The sequence below is a fragment of the Serinus canaria genome, chromosome 4 (assembly GCF_022539315.1).
Source record: "Serinus canaria isolate serCan28SL12 chromosome 4, serCan2020, whole genome shotgun sequence".
NCBI classification, from domain to species: Eukaryota; Metazoa; Chordata; class Aves; order Passeriformes; family Fringillidae; genus Serinus; species Serinus canaria.
Window position 1 is genome coordinate 48,683,690 of NC_066317.1, and position 13,620 is coordinate 48,697,309.

Consider the following 13,620-nt stretch of genomic DNA (forward strand, 5'->3'; position numbering starts at 1 on the left):
GTCCCCCACATCAGTATAAATTAAGTACTGGGACACAGAGATGCCCAAAATTAATCTCAAATTCAACTTGCAACAGCATCTCTGCTTGAGATAGGAGAAATGCAATGTTTATGAATGATCATCACTCTAGATCACAGAAATACATGTACAGTCTGAAGCTAAGTTTCTTAATGCTTCATGGTTAAGGAGCTCAAACGGTCAAGACAGTAAACAAACAACGAGAAGTCAGAATTATACCAATTAAACCACACAGCTCATATTTGTAAATTAACCTTGATATGGGATAGTCTATCCTACCGCCAAATAGATCTCTCCTCAAGCAACACAGAAGCTGAACTGAAATAGTTTTTTAAGCTGTATTTAAAAAAAGAAAATCAGACTATTTTAAAACATGTACCTCTACATTTTATGCTGCAATTATTTTTACAAACAAAGCATCTCAAGACACATGACTTGAAATGTACAATGATTGCATACACAAAAACTTTACTTGCCTTCATATGGTGTGTCCGGAGGTCCTGCTATTTCTCCTCTTAATTCTGTAAAATTCTCATCTACAAGATCTACTTTAATTTGATTTTTGCTCGTCTTAAAAATAAACAGAGAAACAAAGAATCATAAGTAAGCATTTCACATACAAATTTTCCCCCAAATATGCTGTTTTAAATTTTTAGAACAGTACTTTAAAGTAAACACTTAAAAATATAGTAACCTAAAGTTAATAGCTATCTTCCAGTTGAAATTTTACTTCATTAAAAAAAGACTATTTGTGAAGCATTAGAAACTTCAATACTATTTATGCCATCACTACAATATGCAAAGCAATCCAGCAATATATCTAAAATTGTACTTCAAAGTTGACTATATTTTAAATTGACCATGATCTTTCAAATCAGCTATTAATTCTACATATCTAAACTATAAAATTTAATTGACCAAATTACACATTTGACCAAATTACACATCAGTTCTTTTCATATTTAGACCAATTTATTTCAAAACAGACATGTTTGTCACTTTCAATGGAACATGAAAAGACTTCCCCAAAAAGAGTAGCATTTTTAACATTACAATGATCTAAACAGAATATTGTAGTCTTAAGATCATGTATATCTTTAATATTTAGATACAATATTTAATATTAAGATACAATTTACTTTATGCATTTGAATTTCATTGTCACCTCCTCAACATTTTCACACCCCATATGAACTTCTCTACAAAATAAAAATACTGTATTTTGGTACTGGAGAAAACATATGTTTTCCAGAAACAGATTGTCCAGAAGCGTTCATCCAGAACTACTCATTCCATTGAACTTGCTTTCCAGGTCCAGAGAGCAGTCTTAGTGAAAGCCATAAATCTCCCAGCCAGTAACTTTTAATGGGGCGGTTGCAAAGCACAATCTCCTTTTAGAAAGATGTACCATCAAATTTTCAAAGGTAAGGAATTACAGGTTTTCCCATTCTGCTACTTCTGCATACTGTGCTCACTGACTGCAATACAGATTTCCTAATTCCTGTGTTAATTTTTGCAAGAACTGTGAGCATCTTTTCAGATCTTTGAAAATTGTTCCAACTAGTTCTAGTTCAATACAGCTGTGCTTCTTTTCACCCTCGGTTGCTGACAGCTACTAGAGAAGGATTAAGTCATATAAAGCTGATGGGTGACACGAGCTGGTTCTTGAATCTATCAGTGATATGAACCATTAAGCACACAGAAGTCTCTGGACAACAGCTGGGAAATTGTTTCTTTCCAGCAAATGTTCTACTGAATCAGTCCCACCAAAACAAAGAGTGCTTCTTCTGACAAGAGATGTTCATAGATATAAAGAAAAATCAAAGATTAAGTAAAAGTTTCACCATGTAAAAAATCCTAATTCACTAAATTAATCCAATAGTGAACTGGGAGCTTTTAACATCTGTAGTTACATACATTTGTATTTAGAACTTGAAATCCTTTCAATTCACACAAATGAGGCAGCAGCTGCAGCTCTCCACAACAGCCAGGCACTGTAAAAAATTCCCTCTCTGAATTCAAACTTGATCTTATGTGACATATCTTCTCGCAAGCTTTCCAACATTGCTTTTAATTTTTTGCTCTCATGCTTCCAACTGGCAGCTTGTTCCAACCCCTCACAATTTTTAAAAGCTTTCTGAAGTACAATTAGAAGCTACAATCTATTTATCTCCACTTGTGACAGCATTGTTTCCCAGCTTCAACAAGTTTTTCATGTATCTAGTATTTATTCCTCTTGTAAAATATATGGCATTTACACTGATTTTCCAGACTTAATTTTGCTTTAAATAAGCTGAAATTCTAATCTCACCAAACTGATTTTTTAAAAAAAGGTTCTCTACTATGTCCCATGATCACCTAACCAGCCCTGCATAAACAATTTTAGACAATGTCTCGGAATCTGTGCCATGAGCACTCTGTTGCACTGACTGAAGACACATCACAACCAGCACAACCTAACAAAGATGAAATCTGTCTTTTTCATTGCAGCATGACACGAGGCTCAGATCAAGTGACAAGACTCCCAGCAAGGATTCCTGCAGAAGTTTTTGTCCTCTCCAGCAACTGCACAGTGCTTTGTCAGAGGTACTGGCCCTGTGCATGGACTCTTCGTTCCCAAGCAGCTACTTTAAATAACCAATACAGGTGAGTCACTGTAACTATCTGTGCAGGTACTGCAGTCACTCAAACCTCAGCTGAGCTTCTCCTGCTCTCCCTATGCCAACAGCAGCTGGCAAGCTCCACCTTGACAGGGGGAGTTCCTGTCCTTTGAAAATAATTTTTCATTTAGAGGACTGTATTAATAGCAAACAGGATGAATTATACAACCTATGGTTAATCCATGCTGCAGCTTGCTTCATTTTCTACTTAGCATTCTGCTTTTCTTCAGTGACCTCTTGCACACTCTTGTAGCAGCCTGGATATTCTCCTTCATATTCAGTTTCAATAAGTACCACACTAGCTGTTTTTCACAACAAATCCTTTCCAACTCCATAAATTTGTTTAAAAGCAATCAAACACGCAGTCTATCACTAAGATCAGCTTCTTTCAAGAGTCAGTGATCCTGGTTCCCCACTTTGAGATGACGGCTTCTATTATTACAGCTGTAGCTGTCTTCATGCCCTTATTTGCTGTGCACAGCACCTTAAGGAAAAACAACAGGCAATACTGCACTGTTTTATTGCAGGATTAATTTAATTTTGTATTTATGCTTAAATTTTACCATGTCCTCCATATACCAAAATAATTTTTTCTTCAAATAGCTGAAGATCCCTTTTTCATGTTATTCTGACACTTTTCAAGATTCAGCTCAGCTTCACCTTGACAAGTACTGCTTTATCCTTCATCCCTAGAGAAACAGCACCAAAGTGATTATTATTCAAATTAAATCTGGAGTGTTTTCCTACAACATTTCTCTTTAATGAGGATCATGTAGGATAAAATCACTTAATTTTAGCAGTTCTAACAGAATAAATCCTCACCTCCACCTCTACCAAAAAAAGTGGTCTTCAAAAATTCTCTAACACCAATAACCTTAGCACAGAATTTATGAATCAGCTTGTGCTGATTTTCCAGAAGCAGTTCTATAAAGACCTGAATACACTTCCATACCAAGTCTAAAACAGCATCACCTCCCGTAGATCCAGTAACAATTTACTGACAAAATCACTGGGCTAGCAATTTCTGAAATATGAGCCATGCCATTACTCAGAGAATTTATTTCCATAATTTCAAAGCTGAAGTCTGTAACAATGCAGTGCCCAGAAATCCATCAGTAAAATCCTTTTCTAGAAATCTACAAGTCCAACACCAGCAGAACTTTCCATTACCACACCTGAAAATTATTTTGATCAAGAGTGATCAAAAAAAAAATCCCAAACAACAAACAGAACACAAGACGGAGAGAAAGGAAAATTGATGCAACAATTTTCCCTTGCATCATGCAAGGGAATCCATTATGCCATTCCCTCTTTTTTTCTTGATAGTCTAGATGGATTATGCATAGCCATTTTTCTTTTTAATTCACACTAGGGTTTAGTCAAAAGATTTGTAGTCTTTTAGACTAACTCAACTGCTAAGATTCTTTCTGCAATGCTACAGTCCTGCTTAACTAATTTTATGCTGCCTTGTGGAAACTAAACCCAAGCGTAAGAAACTAAACTAAAAGTATGATGCAGACAAGTTGGGAAAGAGAATTATTATGCTCTTTTATTCACTACTAAAAGCTTTATCTCTAAAAAGAAACCCAAATGAATCAATCCTTCATGAAGCGTCATTCTGTGAGCATCTTCCAAAGAGAGGACACTTAATCATATTTATCACAGTAACCATTGACTAATAATACTTTGTCTTCACCTGCTTCCTCTTAAAAAAACTTCCAGAATTATACTGTCTAATTTTATGTTTTAGTAACTTCCTTGCAAAGAACACACAATCCACTCCACCAGAAAATTTGAAGTAAGTTCTGCCACTGGTAAGAGATAAACACACATCTTCACTTTGACTAAAATCATTTTAGAGAGCAGCTCTGGACTCTATAGTATTACTCTCAGCAGATAACAAGCTCTTCTGTTCTCCTTACTCACCATAGACAGGCCTTTATAAGGAGGGCCTGCCCATTCTGACGGCCTGTCTGCTTTCTGCAGGAAATCCAACCTTTTTCCTGAGCTTTCAATACCATTTCCTTCTCTCTTCTTCAACCTGCCTTTAGAAACCTCTTTCATTTCTTCATGGCCTATTATCCTCTTCACTAGTCCAGTACCTCTACTCTTAAAAATCCAGTGTTTTCCTTGACATAAAATAAACAGACAAAACCATTACATATCAACACAAAAGACCATATTAAGATAATAAAAACTGCATTGTTCTTCTAAATTTTATTTCTCACAAACAAAATACTATTTACTATATTTACTGAAAGCAGAAGAAAATTATATATTCAAAGTTTGATCCTGGGTAAGTCTACTTCATAAAGACTGAAGTAGAGCAAATCGCTTTTTAGAAATAGGAATTAAAATTACATCAGAACTTTTTATGTCTTCTAAAAAAGCCTCCAAATTCTTCAGTTATTTTGATGAGGAGACTACCAGAGAGTCAATCTCAAGCAATCAGCATAAAAACACCTATTATCAGAGCTGGTGAAATATGGACAGATACTGGTAGGCTGAGCTAAAAATGACAGAATGGTTCAAATTAATTTTTCTTTAATTACATGGCCAGCAGTCTTGACATGTGTTGAACTCTCTTGAGTAGAAGCAAAAAAACCCAAACAAACCCAAACTCCAAACAAATCCCTCACATTTCCATGTCAGTCACAGCTACCAAACATCATAAACGTAATACTGGATGATGGCAACATACAAAAAAAGTTTTGAGTGAAGTTTTCCTAGAACCAACCAGCTCTACTTACTACCCCCAAGATAATATCCTCACATTAGAACCTCAATCCCTGTATAATAGATTACAGAAATACAAATGCATCCATTAGCAAACATAATGCGTTTTTAACTATTGGTGTCCAAACTAAAAATGAAAATCATGTTTATTGACAATATTAATAACTTCAGCATGTTATTTTAAAAACAATAAAGTAGTGTCAAACTGTTATTTGCATGTTCTAGGTCTGTCTGTATCTCCTTATATATTTAGACACCATGTGCAAATTCCACTCAAGTATCTTTGGGTATAAGGGTCAAGGTGGTAAATAGGATTTATAAAAACAGAAAATAACATACACATAATCACCTTAAACAGAATAAGATCTGGTATTTAAAACCTAGTGGCTACTTCTGAATTACGTTATATGTGGGGAAAAAAAACCTCCAACAGTGACAACAAAAAGAACAAACAAAACCAAACAAAATCACAAAACCCTGCTATTCCATACAGGAATAAATTACCTACAGTCTGTGATTTTACTGGTCTTATAAAATTATTTATACATACTCTATATTGGATCAAGTACTACTATTTTTTGTTAATTTACTTTGTTTCACAGAAGATAACTCAGAAAACTCTAGAAATGCATATGTATATATATAAACAAAACTAAACCAGAAAAAACTAACCTGAAAAGACATATATGTGATAAATGATGCATATAAACATTGCATTAAAATCAGCTACGTTTTAAAACTCTGTAATCATTCAAGGCTTTAAGACTATTACACATTAAGAAAGAGTTTTAAGGAAGTCACAAAAATCTTAAAGAATATACATGCAAAAATTTCAGCAAAGATTAAGGAATAAACTTGAAAACTTTCTCTGGAATTTTCTCAACCAAGAACAAAGTTTGTGAAGGAGGTTTTCTATATGCCAAATGTTTTCAATCACTAATTGTTTCCCCAATCACAGACACAAAATAAAATTACTTCTTTATCTTTCCAACAAGATTTTAAAATTATTGATTCATCCATGAGGTAAACTGGCAATAACCACTTTTGAACCTACCTAAAATATAATAAAATTTACCTACTTTATTATAACCATGATTTACAAATGTGAAGTAGGTACTTTTGAACATCCAAACATTTTATACTGACATTACAAAGTTCAATATTTAGCAGGCTAATTAAGTGAGAAATCCTCCACTCTAATCTGAAGCCATGCTACCAAAATTAAATTGTTATACTATGAAGTTACTAGTGCCTTTTAAACTCTTTTTACCCTCCCAACCATTTTATATTCCAACACAACAGTCTTATTCTACATCAAAATCTCTCATGAACATTATCTCACCAGACTTATAAAAAAAGATCACTTGACTATCCCAGTGAAATCCATAACATGATTTTTTAACAAGGCCATAAGTACTCTTGAGTCAACTTGTTTTGAGCAAAATTTTAGCAATATTTCATTGCTGAAAAAAATTCATAGCTGCAAAATTTCCAATATTTCAGCAGCAATTTACTCCATAAAACAATAATTTAAATAAATTAAAAAAACAAAACCAAGTTCATTGTTCTTATCCTATTTACCAACTCTTTGCAAATCTGTGGATAAATATTTAAAGGAATTTTGCTTTGCAATATTTATCTTGTTATTTTCTTAAGCTCTTTTGCTAAGGTACCATTCTGAACTTAGTCCAAATGGTTCAGGTCTCCCTCCTTCACTGACATGCCAGAAAGGAAGATTCCTAATAAAGGCTTGTGTCTTCAGCCGCTAAGAAGTCAATACCAGACTCTCATCTCCCTTCTTTTCAAGCTAACACTCTTTTCTTAACCCCCTTGCTACCCCAGAGTAGGTCAGAGTAAGTACACTGCATCCACTCAGTTCCCTCTTTCACAAGAAATGGGAAAACATAAAAAAGGGAGGAGGTGTCACTCAACTAGGAAGCAAAGTGCAGTGCACTGTCATGCAGCAAAACAGCAAATTCAACTCACCAAAAAAAAAAAAAAGTTTTATAATCCCACCGCCACCCCCTCAAAGAGCTATCAAAGCAAGAGGGAATAGTTCAATACTTCCAAAATATTCCTTCAGACTCACTCTAGTTTAAAAGCCAAAATCAAGTGCATATCCTGAGCCTGTTATTATTAACAGAAGCAGAAACGCCACATAATTACCACAGTGCTATGAAGTACACACGCTGCACTACCAGCTGAGATCAGCAGATCGCATCTGCATTCTAGAGCAAGCGACTGCTGACCTTCAAAGCACAGAGCAATGCCAGAGACAAACAATCCTGGGGCAGGGCAAAGAGAAGAAACACTTCTGTCAAAAGCACATTAAAGAGTAGTTTTCTAGATACGAAAGGGTTAACACCAAGAAATACATTTCCTTGAAATGCTTCCATGTTCTTTAAACCTATCAATAATTTCAGTCATGCATTTTCACATTTCACAAATTGCACATTCTATTTTATCCTTCCATATTAACATATATTAGGGTTACATTTGTGCTAGTAAAAATGGTGACATTGTTTTCACATACTATTTGTTTCATTCGCTGATCAAAATACTATGTTACTAATAAGTAACTCATATTTTAATGTATCTAAGAAGTTACAAGTATGAATACTGTGTGAATTCTGTATTACTGGTGATTAGACAGTATATAATTTTCATATTTATCACAATATACAAGAACAATACTGAGGGATATTCTTTTCCTATCAGAACACAAAACATCTCAAATATTAAAACCATCTTCATTTTTCAGGAGTTAGACCTGGAACACCACAAAGTTTCAGTAGAATTTTTTAAATTTAAGGTAGGTAAATACCCATTCCTGCTAATGTTCAGCTGTTAAAACATCACTCTACCAAAACACTTAATAGACTATACTTCCACAGTGCCTTAAACCAGCCTAACAGTGGGCAAGATCCTATTTCCCTTCTGATCGCAGAATTAATGTCAAGGAGGGGACAAGATTTTGTGTAAGCATTCACACAACTGCGCAGCAAACATCTGAAATAAGCACATATTAGCAAGACAGTTCTTTCATTTTAACCCAACCCCTGATTTGATTCACCACTGAACACTGCAAGTAAGAGAAGGAGCACATAAGCAGGAAGAAGAGACGAGTCTGGAAGAGGAATGTGACACTGCTTCCTGGAACTGCCTTAGGACTAGTTAAAAGAATTCTGAAACTTCAGCTCTAGTGTCTGTCTAAACTATTTCTGACTAAACCATTGCATCAGTCAGGGAGACCAGAGGTGTAACTGACACAGCTCTTCTGGCACAAGCCCTAAGTGCAGTTACACAGTCATTGCTTGTCTCACTAAGGGACAGTGTGGTTAAACTGGAAAAGCTGTGCCATGAAAGGTGTGTACATAACTGCACATGTACTTTCCTGTACTCCTCTAAGGGCCCCCGCAAAAGCTATGTCGAGCTATGCAAGACCTCCGAGCATAAATTGTGGGCAAGAGTTACCCAAACGTGATCTGAGCCTACTAAGATACTCAACATCAGTGTGGGCATAGTGCAAAGGACTCCTGCTCCCTTCAGAAAAGTAAGGTTGCAAAGAAAAGATGCATTTTTCCTATCTTTTTATGCATGGTTCTGTTTTTGAAGTAGAACTGAAATACCCTGCAGATAAAGCATGCTTTAATAATCACTTTGAACCATTCTTTGAATTAGCCATTTTATAAACATACAAAACCATTTGATGCAGACTCTGCAGTAAATTCCATGTATCTACCCCACTTAGGTTAGCAATTCTACATATAAAGGAATCACAAGATTCAGTTCATTTTAAATTGATTATGCTAATTCACTCACAGTCTCAGAGCTTGAAGACTAGTGAAAATAGCTCAAGAACAGTTTTTCTGTACTAGCTTCCCACATGGACATCCTTATTCCTAAGTGGAAGGGCTTACCTAAACACCATGAAGGCTCTGAAGAAAACAACACAGCCGCAATGATTTCCATTCATGTATGCTACCTTATTCCATCACAGCCTCCGGTACTTTAACACATCCTAACATAGCAAAAACTCAAAAATACCTCCTCACAGTTCCTTTTCAGCTAAAAATAAAAAGTAAAATATTTTCAGCTTGAACTAAAATACCTGTTTAAGTAAAATATGGACTAATGTATTTGTGGGTTTGAGTTTCTTCTTCCCTTCCTGAAACACTATAGATGTATTTAGAATCTGAAGGCATGTCACCTTAAACTTGTTTTTTTTTTTAAAGTAACTAGACTTACAGTCTTTCATTAGTCTTTCCAATCTGAACTGTTGATCATACTGGCTAATAATGAATAAAAATTATGAAATAATGAACTTCAACTAGTTTCCTACGTGTTTTGTGACAAGGTAGTAGACAGGACAGCCCTTATTAGCCATCCAACAGAAGAATGGCACTCATGATGAGCCTAGCTCCCTCAGATGCTGGCACAGCCAAAGTGGAGTTTTACTGCAGGCCTGAATTTACAGTGTCCAATAAAGCATAACAATGAATGAAGCTTCTTCTGTAGCCATTGACATTCACAGTATCTCCCTCCTGTGCAGACAGTTTGAAGGACAGACAGGAGCAATCCACTACTTTAGCAGAATTCTGTTGCAATATACTAGATTAACAAACACAGATCTGGTATTCAAAGAAAGTTATTTTTGCTAGTCACAGAGATACTTTATTTATGGTACAGATACTATTTTGTTAAATACTCAGGGCAAGCATATTCAAGTGCTCCCAACTCAAATATTAAAAATATTAACACTGATATAATCTCAAAGGAAAATTTTGGATAAGTCAAGACTGCAGAAGTGGACTACATCCAACTCAGAATATTCAGTGATTCTGTGAAACATCCCTAGAGTGCCATATAGAATATTATATGCCAAAATTCCTACTCTTTGCCATAAAATAACTAAATTGATTCCTTTTCTATATCTAAATAGCAGCAATTTTACTTACCTTGTCAAAGACAAAAAGATAGCCTGCATCTTAATAATAAACTTTAACCTAAAGCATTTTCTCAATTTAATACCAGCAGCAATTATTAGTGTAAAAGTGATGAAGTATAATAATGACAACAGTCCTTATTAGGATTATGGAATCTAGGAATCTAAAAACCATTCAACAGGTAAATAATTTAAGAACCACTCTAAGTACTTGCACTAGCTTAATGCAAAATAAAGACCACTGGACTGTTAACCAGCACTTTCTTGCAGTTTATACTTACACAAATTTACTATGATAAAATGTTAACTTTATTTAAATCTCATACTACATAAAGTGAACTAACCTTAGGACTCGTACACTTCCTTTCTATTAAAAGAACTCCTGGAAACAAGCACAGAAGAATGAATGCAAGACTGGAAATGATAAAGGATTGGCTAATTTTTAGCACTGCTTTAGGTCCTCAGAGGGTTGTTATCAGAGGGTACCATCACCAGCTACAGTCTATCCCCTCATCCTAAACTGACTAACGCACTCCAGTAACCCAGGACTGCTCTCCTTCCTCAGGTTTTTATGACATTACCAAAAACAACCAAATGACTCTGACTCCAATACAGACTTAAGTTTTTCTGTTTTCCACTTACTCCCAAAATCTTTAAGTTTCTGCCAACTGATATGTAGACCACTCACTAGAAATCTGGACCCAACTGGATACACAATAACATAAAAAAAGTCACCAAGTGACACAGAAAAAAGCAATAGATCTAGCCTTCTCTGCACAAATATTCCTACTACCAGTACGTGGCAAACTCATAGGTATGGTCAAATGATCGCTGGCATTGTATATTTTAAATCACAGACTTAGGTAGTATTCCTAATACTGATTAGCATCTACATAACACTGATTCTAAAAGTACACTGGTATTATATTCACAGAACTTGAGAAACAGCTATATGGTTCAAGTAAGGGGTGTTAACTATAAATAAACCAAATAATTCTGAAATATCAGCCCAGATGTGAGAATAACAGTTTTCTCACCACTTATAGACAAACTCATTTGATGACATACAGAACCATTCTCCATTATTTCCCAGTACAAACAAGAAGATATAACCGCAACCCAGATAGGGTTAAGTAAACCAAAGATGCACAGTAATGGTGTTTCACTATTCTTTTTATGCAGTTATAGGAAACAGGTCTAAACCTTGTCTTGCCTAAAACTGTAGGCATGGCTAAAATCAAAGCAGACAAAATTATTTTTGGCAATGTGCCAAAGATCTTACAAACAACTATTTTAAAGTTAACATAATCTTCACATTTCAGAGAAATTAAGCTTAAAGAAGTAGTACAAATCTTGTATTTGTTATGTTTTCAGGGTTCCAAACCAGAACTTGTTCAACATAAAAACCCTGATGGCCTTGCATCTACCAGAAAAACCCAGCCTTCAATTTGTCATAGAATAGTGAAAACTTTTAAACTAAAATGAAATGCTCTACTTTAAAATTTTTCTATTTGTTTACAGGGAAAGGTTTTACCAGATGTGGCGACAGAGTTGGAACCCTTTTATGTTTTCTTTGACAAACAGAAGCAGTAATTTAAAAAAAAAGTTATACTAGAGATTTTGTAATCATGCAGGTAGAGACAGCTGGGTGGCTTCTAGTCCCTACCTCCTGCTCAACGCAAGTCCAATATGAGCAGGTTGCTTAAGAATTTGTTGAGTTTTGAACAACTCCAAGCACAGAGATTCTGCAAGCTTGCTGATCACACTGCTTAAATCTTTGACTACTACCATTGTAATTTTTTTCCCCAGTGTCTGGTCAGAATTTCCCATGTTCCAGCTTGTGTCTGCCACCTCTTACCATATTCCCATGCACTTCTGAGACAAGTCTGGCTCTTCTCAGGAGTCTGTCAGCAGGTATTTATAGATAACAGGAAGATGTCCCTCTCAATAGTTCTCTCAACAATACCAACTCTTTCACTGTCTTCTCACACATCTTGTGCTCCAGTCCCTTAACCAATTTTCTGCTCAGTTCATTCGTGCATGTATCTGAACACAGAACATGGTACATGTTTTCTTGAGCACAGAACAGAGGTGAAGAATCACTTCTCACAACTCACTGACTATATTCTTGCTAATGCAATCCAGTATGTGGTTGGACTTCTTTGCCACCATCACGTTCAACTCGCTTTTCACTAGGTCATGAAGTTCTTTTCCTGCTAGACTGCTTTGTTTCCAGTCAGTCTCCCGACTGTACACATGGATGCATGGAGTTACTTCCTCCCAGGTGTAGCACATGGCACCTACCTTAGCTGAGCTTCAAAAGGTTCCTGCCAGGACATTCATTTCTCCAGCCTACTAATATTCCATTTTGCATAGCAGCCCTAAGCTCCACACAGTTTTTTAATCATATGCAGGCCTTCTGAGAGACTGGTACCAATATAATAATGACATTTTAAATGTTCTTATGGTTAGACCTTTTTTTACCTTTATGCCTTTCAATCAACTAAGCACACTTGAGTTTTTTTCACACATTTGTCCTGGTTTTGGCTGGAACATAGTTAATTTTTTTCTTAGTAGCTGATACAGGGCTGGGTTTTGGATTTAGTCTGAGAATAATGTTGATAACACTGTACCCAGCAACACTGATGTTGCTGGGTACAGCTTACTCTAAGTCAAGGACTTTACAGTTTCCCATGCTCTGCCAGCAAGCACAGGAAAAGGAAGCCAGGAGGGTGCATGGCCAGGACAGCTGAGTCAACTGGCCAAAGGGATGTTCCATCCCATAGAATGTCACACTCAGTATAGAAACTGGGGGATTGGCTGGGAGCTGCTGATTGCTGCTGGGATGGGCTGGGAACAGATCAACAGGTGGTGAGCAATTGCACTGGGCATCCTTTGTCTTCCTCCAGCTTTATTCTTCTCCCTCTTTTTGTAATCGCCCTTTCCATTATTTTTACTATATTTTACTTTATTTAAATTATTAAACTGCTCTTATCTTAACTCATGAGATTTATCTTCTTTCCAATTCTTCCTAGCCCATTGTGGGGAGTGGGGTATCTGATTGAGCAGCTGCACAGTACTTGCTGCCCCCAGAGACTAAACAATGCCAACAATCCCACTGCAATCACTAAACTTCTAGTGACTTCAATGTGACTATTCTTACAATTCAAAGGTTAAGCACATGTATCACTATAAAATGGATACTGTTTAAAATATATATGTTGCTGGCTCAGGAACCATAAAGAAGAAATTTCATTCTTA

The 13,620-nt window shown here is 35.8% G+C and overlaps 1 protein-coding gene across 1 annotated transcript in view; it reads right to left on the reverse strand.

Moving 5' to 3' along the window:
* UBE2K (ubiquitin conjugating enzyme E2 K) overlaps window positions 1-13,620 on the reverse strand; it is a 44,410-nt gene that overhangs the window by 26,445 nt on the left and 4,345 nt on the right. The window contains exon 2 of the mRNA XM_030238923.2: window positions 495-588. Within this exon, the coding sequence (XP_030094783.1) occupies window positions 495-588 (94 nt within the window). The remainder of the gene's footprint in view (window positions 1-494; window positions 589-13,620) is intronic.